This window comes from Pygocentrus nattereri, chromosome 23 (genome assembly GCF_015220715.1).
Source record: "Pygocentrus nattereri isolate fPygNat1 chromosome 23, fPygNat1.pri, whole genome shotgun sequence".
NCBI classification, from domain to species: domain Eukaryota; kingdom Metazoa; phylum Chordata; class Actinopteri; order Characiformes; family Serrasalmidae; genus Pygocentrus; species Pygocentrus nattereri.
Genome location: NC_051233.1, coordinates 29536301 through 29554412, shown reverse-complemented (window position 1 = coordinate 29554412; position 18112 = coordinate 29536301). Strand labels below are relative to the sequence as shown.

General features: G+C 42.0%; 1 protein-coding gene across 1 annotated transcript; it reads right to left on the bottom strand.

Moving 5' to 3' along the window:
* Positions 1–349: 349 nt before the first annotated feature.
* Positions 350–5924, bottom strand: LOC108416705 (tripartite motif-containing protein 16-like). Its single transcript, XM_037533569.1, has 6 exons — positions 5249–5924; positions 4843–4938; positions 2401–2634; positions 2052–2211; positions 1372–1428; positions 350–1126 (listed from the first exon to the last, which is right to left on the bottom strand). The coding sequence occupies exons 1-6, from the start codon at positions 5831–5833 to the stop codon at positions 597–599; spliced, it is 1662 nt and encodes a 553-aa protein (XP_037389466.1). The 5' UTR covers positions 5834–5924; the 3' UTR covers positions 350–596.
* Positions 5925–18112: the final 12188 nt, after the last annotated feature.

Here is an 18112-nt window from a genome sequence, read left to right as displayed (position 1 = left end):
CTGCTCTCCCAACTGCTCCATGACCCTATCTGGATGAAGCGGTCAGTGACGATGATGATGATGATGATGATGCCTTGTACTCAGTGATCAGCTGCCTCTAAAGCAGGAGGTGCTTCCTCAAAGACAGCAGCTCTAATGTGGAGATTTATGGGGTTTGTCATCCACACGAGCCTGAGAACCTCCTGAAGAAGCAGCCACAACTTTTCTTTATCTGTACATTTAAATATAAACACAAATAAACATGAAAGCCTGTTTATCTGCAGTAAACATGTCCACCACTAGAGGGGTGCTAAACCAGTTACACATATGAGTCTTCCTGTAAAAAATCATGTTTAAAAAGAGACGATCACAATGTTCTCAGGTCTGTTTGTGGACAGAAACACAGTAAATGAACATTTAATTTACAGAAATATTACAAACACTACTCAATAATTCTGGTGTTAAACTCTGTAAATGATCAGAAGTTTAAACTCTTGAAGTGTTTGTAGAATTAAAGATGAACAGATCACAGACCCTCAAACACACTTTGACCTGGTCAATAAAACAGTGTGAGAAATATTCTAAATCTATAAGGCATCAATAATTCAGATAAACCATTATTTATAACATAATCTCACAGATGATCCAAAACCATAAACATCAAACCCAGCGTAGAGCGGCTGAGTGAAAGTGGTGTGGACTGTGTGTAGGAGGGTCATTGTGTCAGATACACTGTAGAAGGACAGAGTTCCTGCACTGTGATCCACATACACTCCTATTCTGGAGGATGATGGTCCTGAGATCTGAATTGGAATGTTGTTGTGCAGGAAAGTGAGAGAGGAAGAACAACACAAATTCCAGGACTGACTGTTGTGTCCAAACCCACAATCAGTACCCAAACCTTTCCTGCTGATCCCTTTATATGAGACTGATATGTACACAAACCCTCCTCCATCGTTCCACTCAACCTCCCAGTAACAGCGTCCACTCACACTCTCCTTACACAACACCTGAGTCCAGTTGGTAAATCTCTCTGGATGGTCAGAGTAAAACTGGACTTTATTACTGTACGTCACCACTCTGTTGTTCTCAGACAGAATAAGGTAAGGACTTGCTGTGTTGGGATCCAGAGTCAGCTGACAGAAATCTAAAAACACACAGAAAGAAAATGAGCAGGTTTTTAGCTTTTTATTTGAAGAAAAATAAAGTGTCAGTTTTTCTTCCTTAAACTTCTCTACACTGAATATTTTAGACGCTGCATAAAGTTCACCAAAAACAAAACATCAGTCACATTTAAACAACAGAGAAACATAAATAATAGCTGTGTGTGTGTGTGTGTGTGTGTGTGTGTGTGTGTGTGTGTGTGTGTGTGTGTGTGTTTGTTATTCTTACACTGCAGAAAATCTTCTCTGGTTTTTGGTTCTGAGGAAAAAATCTGAACTGCTGCAGCTGTGGAGACACAACAGACCAACACAGTCAATAGAATAGAATAGAATAGAATAGAATAGAATAGAATAGAGGGACTGAGTGAGACGTCATGCAGATGAAAATAAACAAATGATCATGTTAAAACTGGAAAGTGTCATTTTGTGTGTCGTCTTTTAGTAGAACACAAAAAATAAACTGGATTTTATTCCCAAACAATTATTCCAGGATAAAATCTATTTCTCTCCTGTTTATTCAGATCTTTCCCATTTCAGTAGTGAATATTAAAGGGTGTCTAATGTCGACTGTCACTGTAAAACTGAACAGGTTGTTGAGTCACTGTGTTTCTGTAAAAACACCACATTTATGTTTAAACATGCTGACAAAACAAAAAGCACTTAATATTCATCACAGTATTATTTCATGTTTATAACAGATACATAAACATGAGAGTTCTTAGTTGATGAACACAGATCAGTCACTATTACATTCCCTCTTTCCTTCTTCCTTTTTTCTTTCTCTCCATCTAATGAGATGAATAAAAGCAGATTAGATCATTTCTACTGTGTTTGGGAAACTTCCTCTTTACTCTCTGTTCAAGTACAGATTTCCATCCTTATGCTCCACAGCAGGACAGCTCCTCTTACCATGAGGAGGGATTTTACTGAACTCCTCTCTGCAGAGCTCCTCTAGTCGCTCCTTCAGCTCAGAGAGAGATCTCCTCACTCCATCAAATGAGAGGTGCTGATGGACAGTGATGCTGGGTGAGTCCTCAGATCCAGAAGAGACACAGAGAGACTGGAAACTCTACAGAGAGAACAAACGCAGTGGAGGAAGATAAAGGAGTACAGGAGAAATGAAGGAGCTCCAATTAGACTAAAGACAGACTTGTGATCACAGACAGGTAGATTTACTGCTGCCTTAATGAACTTTAGCTGAGAGGAGCGTTAGAAGCTGGATGAGGAGCAGGTTCCTCTGTAGATCAGTGATTGTTACCTGGAGGAAATGGATGTGATCCTCTGTGTGTGAAAGCTGCTCCAGCTCAGTGCGTCTCCTATGTAGATCAGCGATCTCCTGCTCCAGTTTCTCCAGGAGTTCTTCAGCTCCACTCAGTTCAGCCTCCTCCTGAGCTCTGATCAGCTCCGTTACCTCAGAGCGCTTTTTCTCAATGGAGCGGATCAGTTCAGTAAAGATCCTCTCACTGTCCTCCACTGCTGACTGAGCACAGCGCTGTGAGGACAAGAACAACCACATCTCTGTAAGATTATTACAGTTGGATAAGAGCGTCTGTCAAAATGCTGCTGGATAAAACAGCACAGCCCAGCACACCTGGACACCAGCAGAACTGGCATACGTTCTGTTTTGGACGCTTGTATGCTGGTCAGCCAGGATGACCATGCTGAGTGACCAGCTAAGGTAGGAAACTATAACTCAGCCCAGTCTGATAAGGTTTCAGAAATGAACAATATGCTGCAGTGATATGTGGCTCCTGCTAAACGAGATCCCTGATATCCAAGAGTTTAGAGGGGGATACAGTTTTTACCCATTTCCTAAACTAAAGACACTAGAAGAGCTGTAGGATCTGGATTAAACAGTGTGGGAGACTTTAATTAATTAAACCAATTAAAAGCTAAACCAATCTGGCTGAGTTAGCAAGTGCAGCTACCTAACCAAGCCGGTCTTTCATTGTTATAGTTAATTCAGTGGATTGAATGAATCGCATGGTTTGAGAACTCAATGTGAGCCCAAAATATCAGGGCCTCTCGTGGGTCCTTGAGGGAACGTTAGCTACTTACAGCTGCTTTAACTAACCTTGTAGTTCATCACTAAACAATGAATATTAATAGAAAACTAAGTAAAACCACTTAAAGTGGGACACATGAAATAGATATTATATTTTAGATATTTTTGTGGGTGTTGCTGTGATTTCATCTGGTGCATCACACACCCTCTCTTCAGTCTGGTCAGGGCACTGCTGGAGGGGGGTTGGTGTAGCTTCAGCTCTGAGCTATAAAGTGGTCTTCAAATGTTTAATATAGTGTAAAAAGTTATAATAATGATCTAAGATGAGGCGAAATATCACTAGGGATCTTTATTTGGATGTTTTATAGATAGAGTTTGAATATTGTCCAATGTATTACCGAGTAAAAGAGTGAAGTATTAGCATGCTATAGCTGCCTGTAATATGAGAAGCTAACCCCTCCCCACCTTGTCTGGGATTTTCTGGGAGTGCAGAGAGGCTAATGCAAGCAGACATGAGGCTGGGAGCCAATTCTCACTATTTTTCTGTCTTACACCTCCAGGTATGATCTTAGTTGCTTCGGCTGTTAAACAGCTTACATTTCATTAGTTTGTTCTGATTTTTGGAGACAAATTGTATGAAAAATATACATAAAATGCTGGAAACAACAGGGATCTCAGAATGGTGTCTTTGGATAAGTTATTTGGCCAGTTAGTAATATTAAAAGTTCATGTGTCCTTCTACTATATTCCAAGCATGTAGCCAGTTGATATGTACATGTTTCTGTGTGTGTGTGTGTGTGTGTGTGTGTGTGTGTGTGTGTATATATATATATCTACAAACACACACATATATGCATATGCGTGTATATGTACATGCTTACTATCTTCATATATATATATATATATATATATATATATATATATATATAAAAATGTATCATAGTGGCAACATTATGTGTATAATGTTGAAAATACCATACCTATTGCAATTATTGGTCTGGTATTTTTCTTTTTTTTTGTCTTTCCTTCTTATCCTGTCTTCCTTTTTTAGTGCTGGAATTTTTCTTCACATAACGCAATGCAGAGAGGACCGGCTACACTAGCTTGGCTAGTTTTACTAACAACGTCTCACAGAACACACACTATTTCACTAAACTACACCACTGCTCTGTGTTCAGGCTTTTCACTCTGTCTTTATCCTTTCAGCGCTTTTTAGGTGGCAGAGAGACGTTTTGTATGTAGCTTTAAAAGCACAGCGTATTATTTGTCCTGCATGCTGCTTCAAATGTTATCACTTCCCACAAATAACCTCACATCACGTTTTATAGTGAGTTTTTATAGAGAACAGATTGTCGTACTGTGTCTGAAACCATGTAAAACTCGTCTATTTGAGATTGTTTAGCAATGTGAGGCAAATATGTGCCGGTTTAGACGTCCAGTTAGCACAAATGCTAACAGGCAGAGCAGAAGGTTTCTCCCGTTATTTGTCAGCTACATTAGGGACAAACTTAAATCTGATCTTACACTAAAACCGTTCTTTTAAACTGGGAAATCATTTCTTCTCTAACTGAGACTCTGGAGGACGTATTGTCTACATTACGGTGGTGTAGAATCCCAAAGACTGAACTCCTCACTGTCTGACTGGAGGAGAGACTGACTGAGCTCTGAAACACCAAATCTCTGCTCAGTTCTCACCTTAAGAGTCTTCACAGCCTGTTTCAGCTCCTGCTGCTCCTTCTGTTTCTCCTGGATTCTCTGCTGGAATTTACTCTGAATCTCCTTCAGCTGATTCTATGAACAAAGACATTTTGTGATGTTTGAGTTTTTGTGAATTAAGACCTAAAAACATCTTGTTCTGTACAGTTTGCTGTCTGTCATGTGATCACTGTAAGGCTGGAAGACGGGTGTTGGCTGGTCACATGATCACTGACTGGTCTGACCGTTTCCTGAAAACTACCTCGCGCACAGTTTCTCTGAAAACTCACTGCTTGAATTCAAGAACTGAAAGATCAGTTTAAACTGTTTACCTGATTAATGAAGCTCATTCTAGACTACAAACCCAATTAGCCTGAACTGAACCCAAATGATTTCTAGTTCTCACCTGTTTCTCGGTTCTCTCTATTGCAGCTGAGACTGTATCGTGACCTTTGTGTTCCTCCATCGTACATAAATAGCAGATGCAGCTTCGGTCAGTACGACAGTAGATCTCGATCAGTTTGTCGTGCTGAGAGCAGATCTTCTCCTGTAGCTGTGAGGAGGCTTTGACCAGCTTGTGCTTTTTCAATCCAGGAACTTCACTGTGAGGTTTAAGATGAGTTTCACAAAAGGAGGTCAGACACGTCAGACAGGACTTGATGGCTTTGAGTTTTCTCCCAGTGCAGAAATCACACTCCACATCTCCAGGTCCAGTGTCACGGGGAGCAGGAGGAGCAGCTCGGAGTTCTGTCTTCTTCAGTTTCTCCACCACTTCAGCCAGCATGTTGTTTCTGCGTAGAACAGGCCTTGGAGTGAAAGTCTCTCTGCACTGGGGGCAGCTGTAGACCCCCCTCTGATCATCCTGATCCCAGTAGCCATTAATACACACCTTACAGAAACTGTGTCCACAAGGAAGAGACACTGGATCCTTCAGCAGATCCAGACAGACTGGACAGCTGAACTCGTCGTGATCTACTGAAATACTGGCCATTGTCCTGCACGTCTAGACGGAGAGGGAGCAGCTCTCTGAGATCAGTTTCGTTTTCTCTGAACTGAGGAGGAGGGACTTCCTGGTTTTCTGCTGGTTAATGTGTCACAGAGAGAGGGTGGAGAAAGAGAGGAGGGGGGAAATAATCAAACTTGTAGGGTCATTCAGATCAGCCTTTGGATTAAAATGACTCCAAAAGTTCTAAGTTCTGAAACATTAGCTAGTTATTATGCCAACTATTATGTAAAGTATTACCTAACTTGGTAGCTACCTAGCCTGTTGATATTTCTAGCTTTATCTCACTCCACCTGGTTAACTCAGCTAATGAATTCACTAGGCTAAACCTTTTTGTTTGAGAATGGACACCATCCATTTTCACCTCCAGTACAACAGCATTTCATAGCTTGAAGCTTGTTATTGCTGAAACCCTCATCTATAAAGTGCAACCAAATGAAGAACTGCAAGTTGAACATCAGTGGGTTATGTTATCAAGACTTCTTTAACCACGATACTTTACATTGACTGTGTTCTGCCTTCACTAGATGAGGCTAGCAGGTAGCTAACAGGCTAACAAGCTGCTTCAACAATACTGGGACCTTTAAAGATGGATTGAAGGCAAAATTGTGCATTGAATAAAGAATGTCTCTTAAGTGGCTGATACGAGCTCCACATGCTCATGTTTAAGCTACCGTTGGCATCAAATATGATTAGACGACCCGCTAGCTTGGTGCTACAAATTTCCATAGGGGTGCTAAAGGAAATGAATGCTGGTTAGTGAGTCACAGAGAGGAGGTGGAGAAAGAGAGGAAGAAAATGAGAGACTACAGTTATTTTCCTGAACAGTTGGTGGAATTTCAAAAAAGAAGAAGTTGTGCAGCTCAGAAATGAAAGTAACAGGAAACGGACTCTGGATTGTGAGAGAGCTGCAGTCTCTGTGAGGGTCTTCACTTCTCTGCTTCATTACTGCAGCTGAGAAACGAAACCAGCACCATCTCAGTCCTTCTGCTGTGAACTCCACTGACCTCAGAACTGACCCAGACTGTCCATTCAAAGCAGTAATGAAATCTACAGCAGGTCTTATATGTTTTCAGAATAAGCGCATCACTGATAACAGAAAGTGTTCATGTAGTAAAACCTTCATAGAAAAGGAAACTATTTCCATCTTTTAGCTTTTAAAGTCCACAGAAATGTCATCCGGTCAAAACTTGCTATCATCACATTCTTTACTTCATACCTTCAATATGTTATATGATAAATAAAAGATGGTGTCGTATGAAAGCTGCAGCTCTCCTTTCTACTCCTGTAATGATGGCTGAGCTAATGAAGGCTTTTGTGACGGCAGATTCCAGACTTTATTCATGTTAATCCAAATTATAGATTCTAATTGCATTTTTAATGTGACAGCTTTACTAAAGACGTCATTCAAACGCAGAATGTGTGTCTGCAAGTTAACATGGAAAAGCAAAGTCAGTTAGACGTTTTATATTTATTGTCTTGATGATCCGACTTGGACAACGAAGAAGAAAAAAACAATCACCTTGTTTCCATTGTAAACCAGCCATTAGGGGTGTGTGTGTGTACTTGTGTACTTCTGGTGCTGGTCCTAAGCCCGAATAAATGGTGAGGGTTGTGTCAGGAAGGGCATCCGGCGTAAAACTTGTGTCAAAACTATCATGCGGATCACAAATATGATTGCCATACCGGATCGGTCGAGGTCCGGGCTAACAACGAACACCTCCGGTGCTGTTGACCAGCAGGGTGCCGGTGGAAATTGGACTACTGTAGGTCGAAGACCATCAAAGAGGAGAGGAGGAAAGCGGGTTAGAAGGCAGCGTGAGAGAAGGAAAGGCAGGAGTGTGGAGGTTAGAGTAGGGACTCTGAACATAGCCATAATGTCTGGTAAAGGCAGAGAGCTTGCAGATATGATGGAGAGAAGGAAGGTAGATATTCTGTGTGTCCAGGAGACCAGATGGAAAGGAAGCAAGGCTAGGACCATTGGAGGTGGATTCCAACTGTTCTATCATGGTATAGAGAGCAAGAGAAATGGAGTAGGGATAATCCTAAAGGAACAGCTTGTGAAAAGTGTTCTGGATGTAAAGAGAGTGTCAGACAGGATCATGAGCCTGAAGTTTTAGGTTGATGGTGTAATTTTGAATGTGGTCAGTTCATATGCACCACAGGTTGGTTGTTAGTTAGAGGAGAAAGAGGAATTTTGGAGTAAGATGGATGAAGTGATAGATAGTGTCCCTAGAGAAGAGAGATTAGTGATTGGTGCAGACTTCAATGGACATGTTGGTGAAGGGAACAGAGGGGATGAAGAGGTGCTGGGTATGTATGGTGTGAAAGACAGAAATGCGGATGGTCAGATGGTTGTAGATTTTGCAAAGAGAATGAAAATGGCTGTGGTGAACACGTATTTTCAGAAGATGCAAGAACACAGGGTGACATACAAGAGTGGAGGGAGGTGCACACAGGTGGATTATATCCTTAGCAGGAGATGCCACCTAAAGGAGATTGTAAAGTGGTGCAAGGGGAAAGTGTAGCAAGGCAGCATAGGGTGGTTGTCTGTAGAATGAGATTAGAAACAAAGAAGAGGAAGAGAGTGAAGACAGAGCCAAAGATTAGATGGTGGAAGCTGAAGGAGGAGGATGGTTGCAGGCAGTTCAGTGAAAAATTGCAACAGGTTCTTGGGGGCAGTGAGGAGCTACCTGAGGACTGGGAAACTACAGCTAAGGTGGTGAGAGAAACTGGCAAAAATGTGTTGGGTGTTTCGTCTGGTCAGAGGAAAGAAGACAAGGAAAGTTGGTGGTGGAATGAGGAAGTCCAGGAGAGTATTCAGAAGAAGAAGGCAGCTAAGAAAAAGTGGGATAAATAGAGAGATGAAGGAAGTAGGCAGGAGTACTGTGAGGCTAGTTGCATAGCGAAAAGAATGGTGGCAAAGGCAAAGGCTCAGGCCTATGATGAGCTGTATGAGAGGCTGGACAGTAAAGAAGGAGTAAAGGACTTGTATCGCTTGGCTAAACAGAGAGATAGAACTGGAAAGGATGTACAGCAGGTTAGGCTGATAAAGGATAGAGAGGGAAATGTACTAGTGAGTGAACAGAGAGTGTTGAGTAGATGGAAGGAGTACTTTGCAGAACTAATGAATGAGGAAAACGAGAGAGAGAGGAGGACAACGGGGGGAGAGATAGTGGATCAGGAAGTGCAGAGAATTAGTAAGGTGGAAGTGAGGGCAGCTTTTAAAAGGATGAAGAATGGAAAGGCAGTTGGTCCAGATGACATACCTGTGGAGGTATGGAGATGTTTAGGAGGCAGTGGACTTTTTAACCAGGTTGTTTAACAAAATCCTGAAGAGTGAGAGGATGCCTCATGAGTGGAGAAGCAATGTACTGGTCCCCATTTTTAAGAACAAGGGTGATGTGCAGAGCTGCAGTAACTACAGAGGTATAAAGTTGATTAGCCACACCATGAAGGTATGGGAAAGAATTGTTGAAGCAAGGCGAGAGGTTCAGATCAGTGAGCAGCAGTTTGGTTTCATGCCCAGAAAGAGTACCACAGATGCAATTTTTGCATTGAGAGTGTTGGTAGAGAAGTACAGAGAAGGTCAGAAGGAGCTACATTGTGTCTTTGTGGATCTAGAGAAGGCATATGATAGGGTGCCAAGAGAGGAACTGTGGTACTGTATGAGGAAGTAAGGTGTAACTGAAAAGTATGTTAGGATGGTGCAGGACATGTATGAGGATAGTGAGACAGTGGTGAGGTGTGCAGTTGGTGTGACAAATGGTTTCAAGGTGAAGGTAGGGTTACATCAGGGATCAGCTTTGAGCCCCTTCTTGTTTGCAATGGTGATGGAAAGGTTGACAGATGAGGTCAGGCAGGAGGCTCCATGGACCATGATGTTTGCAGATGACATTGTAATCTGTGGTAAGAGTAGAGAGCAGGTGGAAGAGAATCTGGAGAGGTGGAGGTTTGCACCGGAGAGGAGAGGAATGAAGGTCAGTAGAGACAAGACGGAATACATGTGTGTGAATGAGAGGGAGGCAGGTGGAAAGGTTAAGATGCAAGGAGTAGAGGTCGTAAAGGTGGATGACTTCAAATATCTTGGGTCAACCATCCAGAGCAACGGACAGTGTAGAAAAGAGGTGAAGAAGAGGGTGCAGGCAGGATGGAGTGGGTGGAGACGGGTGTCAGGGCTGATGTGTGACAGAAGGATAGCAGCAAGAGTGAAAGGGAAGGTTTACGAGACAGTAGTGTGTCCTGCTATGATGTATGGTTTGGAGACTGTGGCTCTGTCTAAAAGACAGGAGGCTGAGCTGGAGGTGGTGGAGATGAAAATGCTGAGATTTGGGAGTGACAAGGATGGACAAGATTAGAAATGAGCAGATCAGAGGGACAGTGAATGTGGAGCAGTTCGGAGATAAAGCCAGAGAGGCCAGGTTGAGATGGTTTGGACATGTGTTGAGGAGGAATAGTGGATATATTGGTCAAAGAATGTTGGAGATGGAGCTGCCAGGCAGAAGGAGAAGAGGTAGACCTCAGAGAAGGTTTATGGATGTAGTGAAGGTGGACATGGAGATGGTTGGTGTAAAAGTAGAGGAGGCAGTGGTTAGGGCAAGATGGAGGCAGAAGATCCGCTGTGGCGACCCCTAAAGGGAGCAGCCGAAAGAAGAAGAAGAAGAAGACCTTGTTTGCATTGTGGCGCTTCAGCTCGGCCAAAATGAACATGCAGTTGTAATTTTCTCTGCAATTGCATTTCCATTTGCATTATCATAGTCATCAAGCTACTCATGTCTATCAAAAGCTGTGGGTGGGACAAAGAGAGGGGCATTTTAGTGTGGGGCGTATTTTAATAGGAAATCTAAACTTTGGCAGTACTGGAGCAGAGCTAGCAGCAGCAAACACTGACATGTTAACGCTCCCTAACCAGGCCGAGGAGAATTCTGTCCAAAGTGATTTTAGTGTGGAAGTCAATCTTGACTGACTAGGAGAGCTTGTGGCTGCACAAGAACCAGAGTTACTGACATGGTGACCGGTGTTCTGACTCACGCTACTTTTTGAAGTGTCCCATCACAGATGAAGGAAATTTCTTAGTCTAATTTTCCTGTTCCACCTTAAATGGTGGGTGAGTCCTGGTCCTGGAGGAACTTAACAGCGAGATGAATTTGGAAAACCAGGCTGCTCAGCTCGAACTGTTAGTAATGCGTGTGTTAAAGCAGTGAAAGCACTAAAATGTGCAGGGCAGTGTTTCTCTGACAGCCCTGCAAGCCTCCGGTCACAGTGCAAGAATCACTTCCACACAAAATCCACTTGACAGAATTGTCCTCGGCCTGGATAGCGAGTGTTAAAACGTCACAGCAGCTGTTTCTGTTGGCAGCTCTGTGTTGTATTAAACAAGCATCTAGCACTGCTGCAGATCCACCAACGTCTAGACCTTCATCACTTCATCCTAAAACCCTCCGTGCTCTAAAGAGTCTGGAATATGCTGTCATAGGCTTTGCTTCATATAAGCCACATGTTTAACTATAGCTAATAAATATGAATTATTATTATGAATAGTCATATTCTGGAAAAATATTAGTGGGAGATGTTTTTCCATTTTTTCAATAATCTTTTAGACTTTTTCTCACCTTTTCATTAGAGCACAGAACTTGTCTAGAAATCTGCTGTCGCGCATCCCTCCGGCTCTGAGACCTCCATGGACTCCATCTCCCAGAATCCTCCGGAAGATCATGTGACTCCTGCCCCTCCACCGCGCTCCAATCAGCGTTCAGCCTCTCCTGAATACTAATCAGCTGCCCCTGTGTCCAGTTAGAGTCCGTATGAAGCCGGGCTGTCAGTTCGGCTCTTTTGGAGGTGTTGAGTCTTTCCAGAGCTGCTCAGTGTTTCTTTGGTGTTGTTATTTCTGGCTGACTGCTTTTCTTGGTTTTTGGACTTTGACTCTTCTGCCTTTGCCCTTTGGACTCTGTCTGCCTCTGTTGTGTTGGTTTGTTTGTACTTCGTCTGTTTTGATTTGACCCATGTCGGTTATTTGACTGTGATTCTGGCTTCAGATTCAACCAGTAAAGCTTTAAAGCTGAAGGTGAGGTGAAGCGTCTCGGTTGGCTGTGCTGTAAATGCAGCATGAGGTTTAAATGGATTTGAAGCAGCAGCTTCGCTCATTAGCGCTGACTACACTCAGCCTGGAGTTACTGTCTTTCCTCTCCACAGTCCTTTCACAAAACTCCCGAAACTCCGCGTTTAACACCAATAAAGATCATTCTGAACATGTTCAGACACATTTTAACCCAAAAGCGCGTAATATTTACCTCAGTTACAAGGCTTATAAGCTCAGTGTGAAACGGCTAACCATTAGCATAAGGGAACAGGGATTTCCCTTTAGGCTGTTAGCATTAAGGCTAACTATGGAGTTAGCATAAATCACAGCTCCTTCACTTTCCAGAACAGCAGAGTCTGAGCTTCAGTATCATCACCACCTCAGGCGACACGAGGTCTTCAGCTAAATCACAAATTCTTCTAAATGCTCATACTTTACATGGAAAACTTGGTTCTCATCAGTGAGAATGAAACATCTCTCTCTCTCTCTCTCTCTCTCGGACCATTGCTGGAATCATGAACGCTGTTGGGCCGAGTCCTTGCAACCTTGGTATTACACAACCCAAAATCTATAGGACTTCTGTGACTCCTCACTACAGTCACTGACCAACACACATAATCTGAACCTGTTCTGCTTGAGATTTAAGTTCTGTTCTTCCAGGTCTCAACATTTTTATCCTCACCGCCATTGATATAAATCTTGGATATACCGTGGCAGAGATTCAGGAGCCCGGGGTTCACAGAAATTATGATTTATTTGAAGAGCGCTGCCATCTCTGCTAATCTTCACCCAGTCAGAACAGAAGCTCAGACACATACTGTTTTAGCTTTGCCATTGACCCTCACCCCCAGGACCCTTGGTACCATCTTAAAAAAGTCAGTGTTCTGGGAGCCTTAGATCCTGTCAGGGTCAGCTTTCTCAGGGACCCAGATCCTATTGTAAATACCTTCTGTCCCACTTCTGCCCCAGGAATGCTAAATCCTCCTAAGGGGGTGTACTAAAGACCATTTACTGTTATTGTTTGAATCATGAGAACCGAACACAGTTCACTTCTAAAAACAGCTCTTCAGCATTAACATGCTTACTAAAGTAAAACAATGACATAATATGACATAAATGATCACAGTAACTCTAATATTGTCATATTGTCCACCTTATCAGCAAACACAGGAACATAGAGGATCCCAGAGTGAAGCTCAGAGTGGTGAAGTAGTTCTCACTGTTTCCACCTGCTGTTCCTCATCCACTGCGTACTCTGTGTATTATAGCTGTGCTTCATAAGCACTAGTTTACACTTTACACTGAATTGCTTGCAGCCTCCAGATTATTCACTAAAATGGCTGAAATTGCATCAGAAAAGCAAAACCTGATATATATACCTAATAAGAGGCTCCAACAGAGTTTTCTGAAAGACTTTTATTGGTTTTAGAGGTTTAAAGGTGTTGTTCTGCTGGTTTCTCTCTGGTGGGATAGCTGTTTAAGAGATAGATTTGATTGATTGATAGATTCTCAGATTTTTCTCTGAGACAGTCCCCGTTCTTTCTGCTGTCTCACTGTGGAGCATGTAGAGTCGTGTGAAGATGTTCTCCTTCCCAGTGTTGCGTCTCTCTCCTCTGTCCTCCTTTCTCTGTTCCCTCCTCTGCTGATGAGGATCGGTTTCAGGTGCTCTTTCACAGGTTCTGGAGTTCTCCAGCTGTGTTCTTCTCTTTCCATGTGCTTTTCCTCTGTTCTTTCTGCACTCTTTCTGTGGAGGACTCTTTTCCTCAGGAGGGGTTTAGTGATGTTTCTGCAGATGTCCTGCTTTTCAATAGCATATTTCTCCCCTATCCTCCTTTCTCCATGTTGTCCTTTAGGATCAGTTTCAGGCGCTCTTTCACAGGTTCCTGACTTCTCTGACTGTGTTCTTCTCTGTACAAATCCTTGTTGATGTTTCCACTGACTTACTTCTCTGGCTGCTCTACAGGTTTTCTTCAGTGGTCAGTATGAAGCATCAGTTCTTCTTCCACCCTTCCACGGCCTATTTCTATTTCTCCATTTCTTCTTCTGGTGTCTTCTCCAGTCTTTCTTTCATCAGGCTCTACAGAGCGGTCATCATGCTTCCACCAGTGTGGTGTTCTCACGGTCCGTTAATTTCTCTCAGTGTGTGCAGGAGCACACTGAGTGGGATACCCTCTCTGTCCTCTTTCACTCACACGTCCTCCTTTGTGTGAAGGAGTTTGTGGAGCGTCACTCCTTTGAAATCTGGACTCTCTTTGCCGGCACTGGGCAGCTCCTCTCCAGCCATAATCATCAATTCTGTGTCCAGCTGAATTGTTTCCTCTGTCTTTCTGTTTGTCCATTGGTCTATGATGGGTCTTCTGCCCGATTTCAGTTGTTCTTGCTTTGGGACACTCTCTGTTCTTTCTGCAGTCTTTCTGTGGAGCACTCTTTTCTTCAGGAGGTGTTCTGGTGTTGTTCTCCTGTTCTTCTCCTTCATTATTCCTCTCTTCTTGGTCCCTTTTTATAGTTGATCTTCATTTGGGGTTTGTTATATATTATTAATCTCTATTTCTCACCCAGCGATTCGGCCTCAATCTTATCAATGAACAGGAGCATCAGCTGTTTAACGGCTTCCACCTCAGCTTCAGTGAGTGTCGCCTCAAACATCTCGTCTCCTGCTTTAACATGAATAAATATCAACAAATACAGAAATAAACAACCATGTAAACAGCTTTATTATAGCAAAATAAACAGATATCTTGTAGTATATCACTATAATTGAATATTTTTAAAGTGATATCTTTGTGATTGTGAGCTTGTAATGGTTCAGTTCTTACCCAGATTTTTGGTCTCTGTTTCCTGAAGCTCAAGGTGCACTAGATCTTTAATGACCTGTGCTTGATCTTCTGTGTCCATCACCTCCAGCATCTCCTATTCTGCTTTAACATGAATTAAATATCAACAATTACAGATCAAGAGCAGAGCGTTTCCCCAATAATCTCACCTGGAGCTCACAATTTCCACATTCAGAGAGTTCAGTGTTTCTGCTATAGTGCTGGTCCTCAGTCATGATCTGTGTGTCTTTGATCTGACTCTCAGTGGTTCAGCACTCGGGACTTTAAAGTTTCTTATGTGTGTTGGATGTTTAGTACCATCAGTCAGAGGTTCAACATCCACCCTCGTCTCATATTTTCTTGGTTTAACATGAAATAGTTTCGGCATTTGCACTTACGAAAAAGAGAACAATGCCATTTTCACATTTTAAGAGTTTAACTGTGATTTTCTTCTTGAGATCTAGTGTTAATTTGTACTACTCACCCAGAGGACAGTCATTAGGTGTTTCCACTTCCTCCATATACATCATGTTGAGTGTCAGGGCTTCAGGCTCAGTGTCTGTAACATTCATCCCTTCATCTCCTAATTCACAGAAAAAGTGAGACAGTTTTCTATGAAATCTTTATTAGCCATCATCAAAAGCTGTTATTACTTCTCAATAGTGATGTTAAAGTGAAGGAATCTGTCAATGAGCAATTCTATAATAGGTGTGAAGAGTTTTATTAAGTATTTATTATTCAGTTTACTTTCATAAATCAATATTTAAAAAGAATTGGTCATTTTGGGTTTATCGTATTTTATTAATCTCTATTTCTCACCCAGCGATTCAGCCTCGATCTTATCAATGAACAGGAGCATCAGCTGTATAACGGCTTCCACCTCAGCTTCAGTGAGTGTCGCCTCAAACATCTCGTCTCCTGCTTTAACATGAATAAATATCAACAATGACAGTAATAAACAACCATGTAAACAGCTTTATTTTACAACAATGAACTGATATCCTGTAATATATCACTATAATTGAATATGTTTAAAGTGATATCTCTGTGATTGTGAGCTTCTTATGGTTTTTGTTGTATATTAACAGAATATCAGCAGTTCTGTTATTGTTATACCATCAGCTAAGTTGCGGTACATACCCAGATGTTGCTCCATGCTGTCCTCGGTCTGATCCAGGTAAATGTTCATGAGCTGCTTCATCCTCTGCTTCAGCAGTCGTCATCTTCAGCTCCACTTTCCCATTCAAGAGCTGCTTTATGAGAGATGTTGGGTAGTTGTGGAACTTTTTTATTCATATTTATAATTGAATGTTCATGTGGACGTTTGGTGGTCAGTGCTGGATTAATTCATCCTAGTATTATTATCAGTAGATTTTATTCCTGTTTTTTTATTATCTTAGCAGATATTAACTTCCATTTCTTACCCAGAGGTTGGTTGTTTGCCTCCTGCTCTTCTGGATCAGTGTACATTAGTGTTGTAATGGCTTCAGCCTCCGCTTCAGCCTCAATCTGATCCAGTGAAGTATCCCTTAGATCACTGCTGGCTTCAGGAACATCTTCACTGGTTTGGACGTCCTCATGTAGAGGAGTTCCCGTCTTCTCCAGTATCACAACATAAATGTTCTCCAAGCTGCCAGACACAAGATCTGCTGGGACGAGTGGAGCTTTGCTCTCCTCCTCTCCTGCTGCTGGCTGTTGGCTCACTTGGCTGTTTTCTGCTTTTCCTGCATCCATTGTCTTTTCTTTTTTGTGTTGTTCCTGACTTTTTATTCTTCTTGATTTTGCCTACATTCTTCAGTTCTTCGTTATTTGCTTTATTCTCGGTGTCTGAGTCAGACTGCTGGCCTCTACAACACCAAAACCAGAGGCAGCTCATTGTGCTGCTGGTCTGCTCTCTCGCTCGCCTCAATACAGAACGATCTGAGATTGTAGTGCGTGTGGAGTTTATCTGTGTCAGAGCCATTATGACATCACTTGGTAAGTGGGTCATTTCCCAGTCACAGCTCTGTACAGAAACTGTTTACTGTGGCAGTCAATGTGCTTTGCCTGTACAGCACTTTATTACACTGGAATAAATACAAATAAGCATAAATACAATAAAAAGTGACAAGAATTGTTTTCAAAACAGGTCCTTACGTCTTGCTGCGTGATTTCACCGTGTATAATGTAGAGGAAAGAACCCTAAATAAAAATATAAAGATATGAAGAAGATCACTGAACTAGTGGAGTGAATGTGTTTGAAGTGCTTCATGTAGCTGTCAAGTCACAAAGAAATGATGTTGCCTGTAACTTACAGTCTGTCACTGTCGAAGCTGTCAAGCTGGATGCATTTTCACATCAAAATGCGCTGGAATGATTTGTCCTTCTACGCAATAAGCTGGTGATGCCTGTGAGTTCAGCTGTCTGGATATTATCAGTGCTTAAAGAACAATGAACAGCTGCATTTTTCACTCCAGACAGCATAATCAGTCCCGTTTAACGGGATTTAGTTCAGTCTAGTATGTGAAATGTGTGAATAAAATTCCTGGAATTAATAGTTTAGATGTTTTATATGTCGCACTGATGGGGCTTTTTTCTGTCCCAGCTTATCAAATCCAAAAATAACAAAATACTGTGATATTTATTATGTAATGTGAAAATGTATTGAAGAATCCTGATGATGTTTCCGCCATTGTACCCACTCCTAGTAGATGCTGCTATTAGAAATGATATTTATTGTTGTAAGACACTCATTTGTCAGTCAGAGAGCATCTAAAACTCAGGAGAGATTGCGTCGGCCAAATTTATCTATCTTCCAGTAGTCCAGTAGTAGTGGTACTGCTATCATAGTGAATAAAAATCCTCTTTATTACTGAAAAAGAAGAGAAGGACCCAGAAGGTAGATATAATTTGGTCAAAGGTTTATCTTTGGTCAGCACCTTACTATCTTTAACATATATGTTCTAAATGAAGACTGTCCCAAGTCTCGAATGGCTTAGCTATTCAGTCAGTGTTGTGAAGGTGTTGGGCTTTTAGCAGGTGATTTTAACTGCATACTGAAGGCTAGTCTGACACCTCACTGCAGGCACAATTACAGGCACAGAAAGGAAAGATCTTGATTATGTGGATCTTCGTTTAGAAAAATGACATAAATGTGCTCCATCGCACGCGCTTTTGACCCATGCCTGCTTTGTGACTACGAGCCTGTTTGACGTTTCCCTCAAAAAGGCCTCTCTTGATCATTTTACCGCGAGCGTCTGAGTCATTCTGTCTTTACATTGGGACCTCATAACACCAGTAGTGTCATAAGAATTAGATTTGTTGTACAAGGATAGAATTCAGCATATGTGTGTGTTTGTGGGTGTGGTAGTAAAGGCGGGAGAGTTTATGATTGTA

What these genes read in the sequence shown, in the direction of transcription:
- LOC108416705 (XM_037533569.1), bottom strand. Translation starts at nt 5,833, where the DNA reads ATGGCCAGTATTTCAGTAGATCACGACGAGTTCAGCTGTCCAGTCTGT. An exon ending in AGGCTGTGAAGACTCTTAAG is followed by an intron (nt 2,635 to 4,842) that starts GTGAGAACTGAG and finishes TTGTCCTCACAG; the next exon opens with CGCTGTGCTCAGTCAGCAGT. An exon ending in CAGTAAAATCCCTCCTCATG is followed by an intron (nt 1,429 to 2,051) that starts GTAAGAGGAGCT and finishes GTGTCTCCACAG; the next exon opens with CTGCAGCAGTTCAGATTTTT.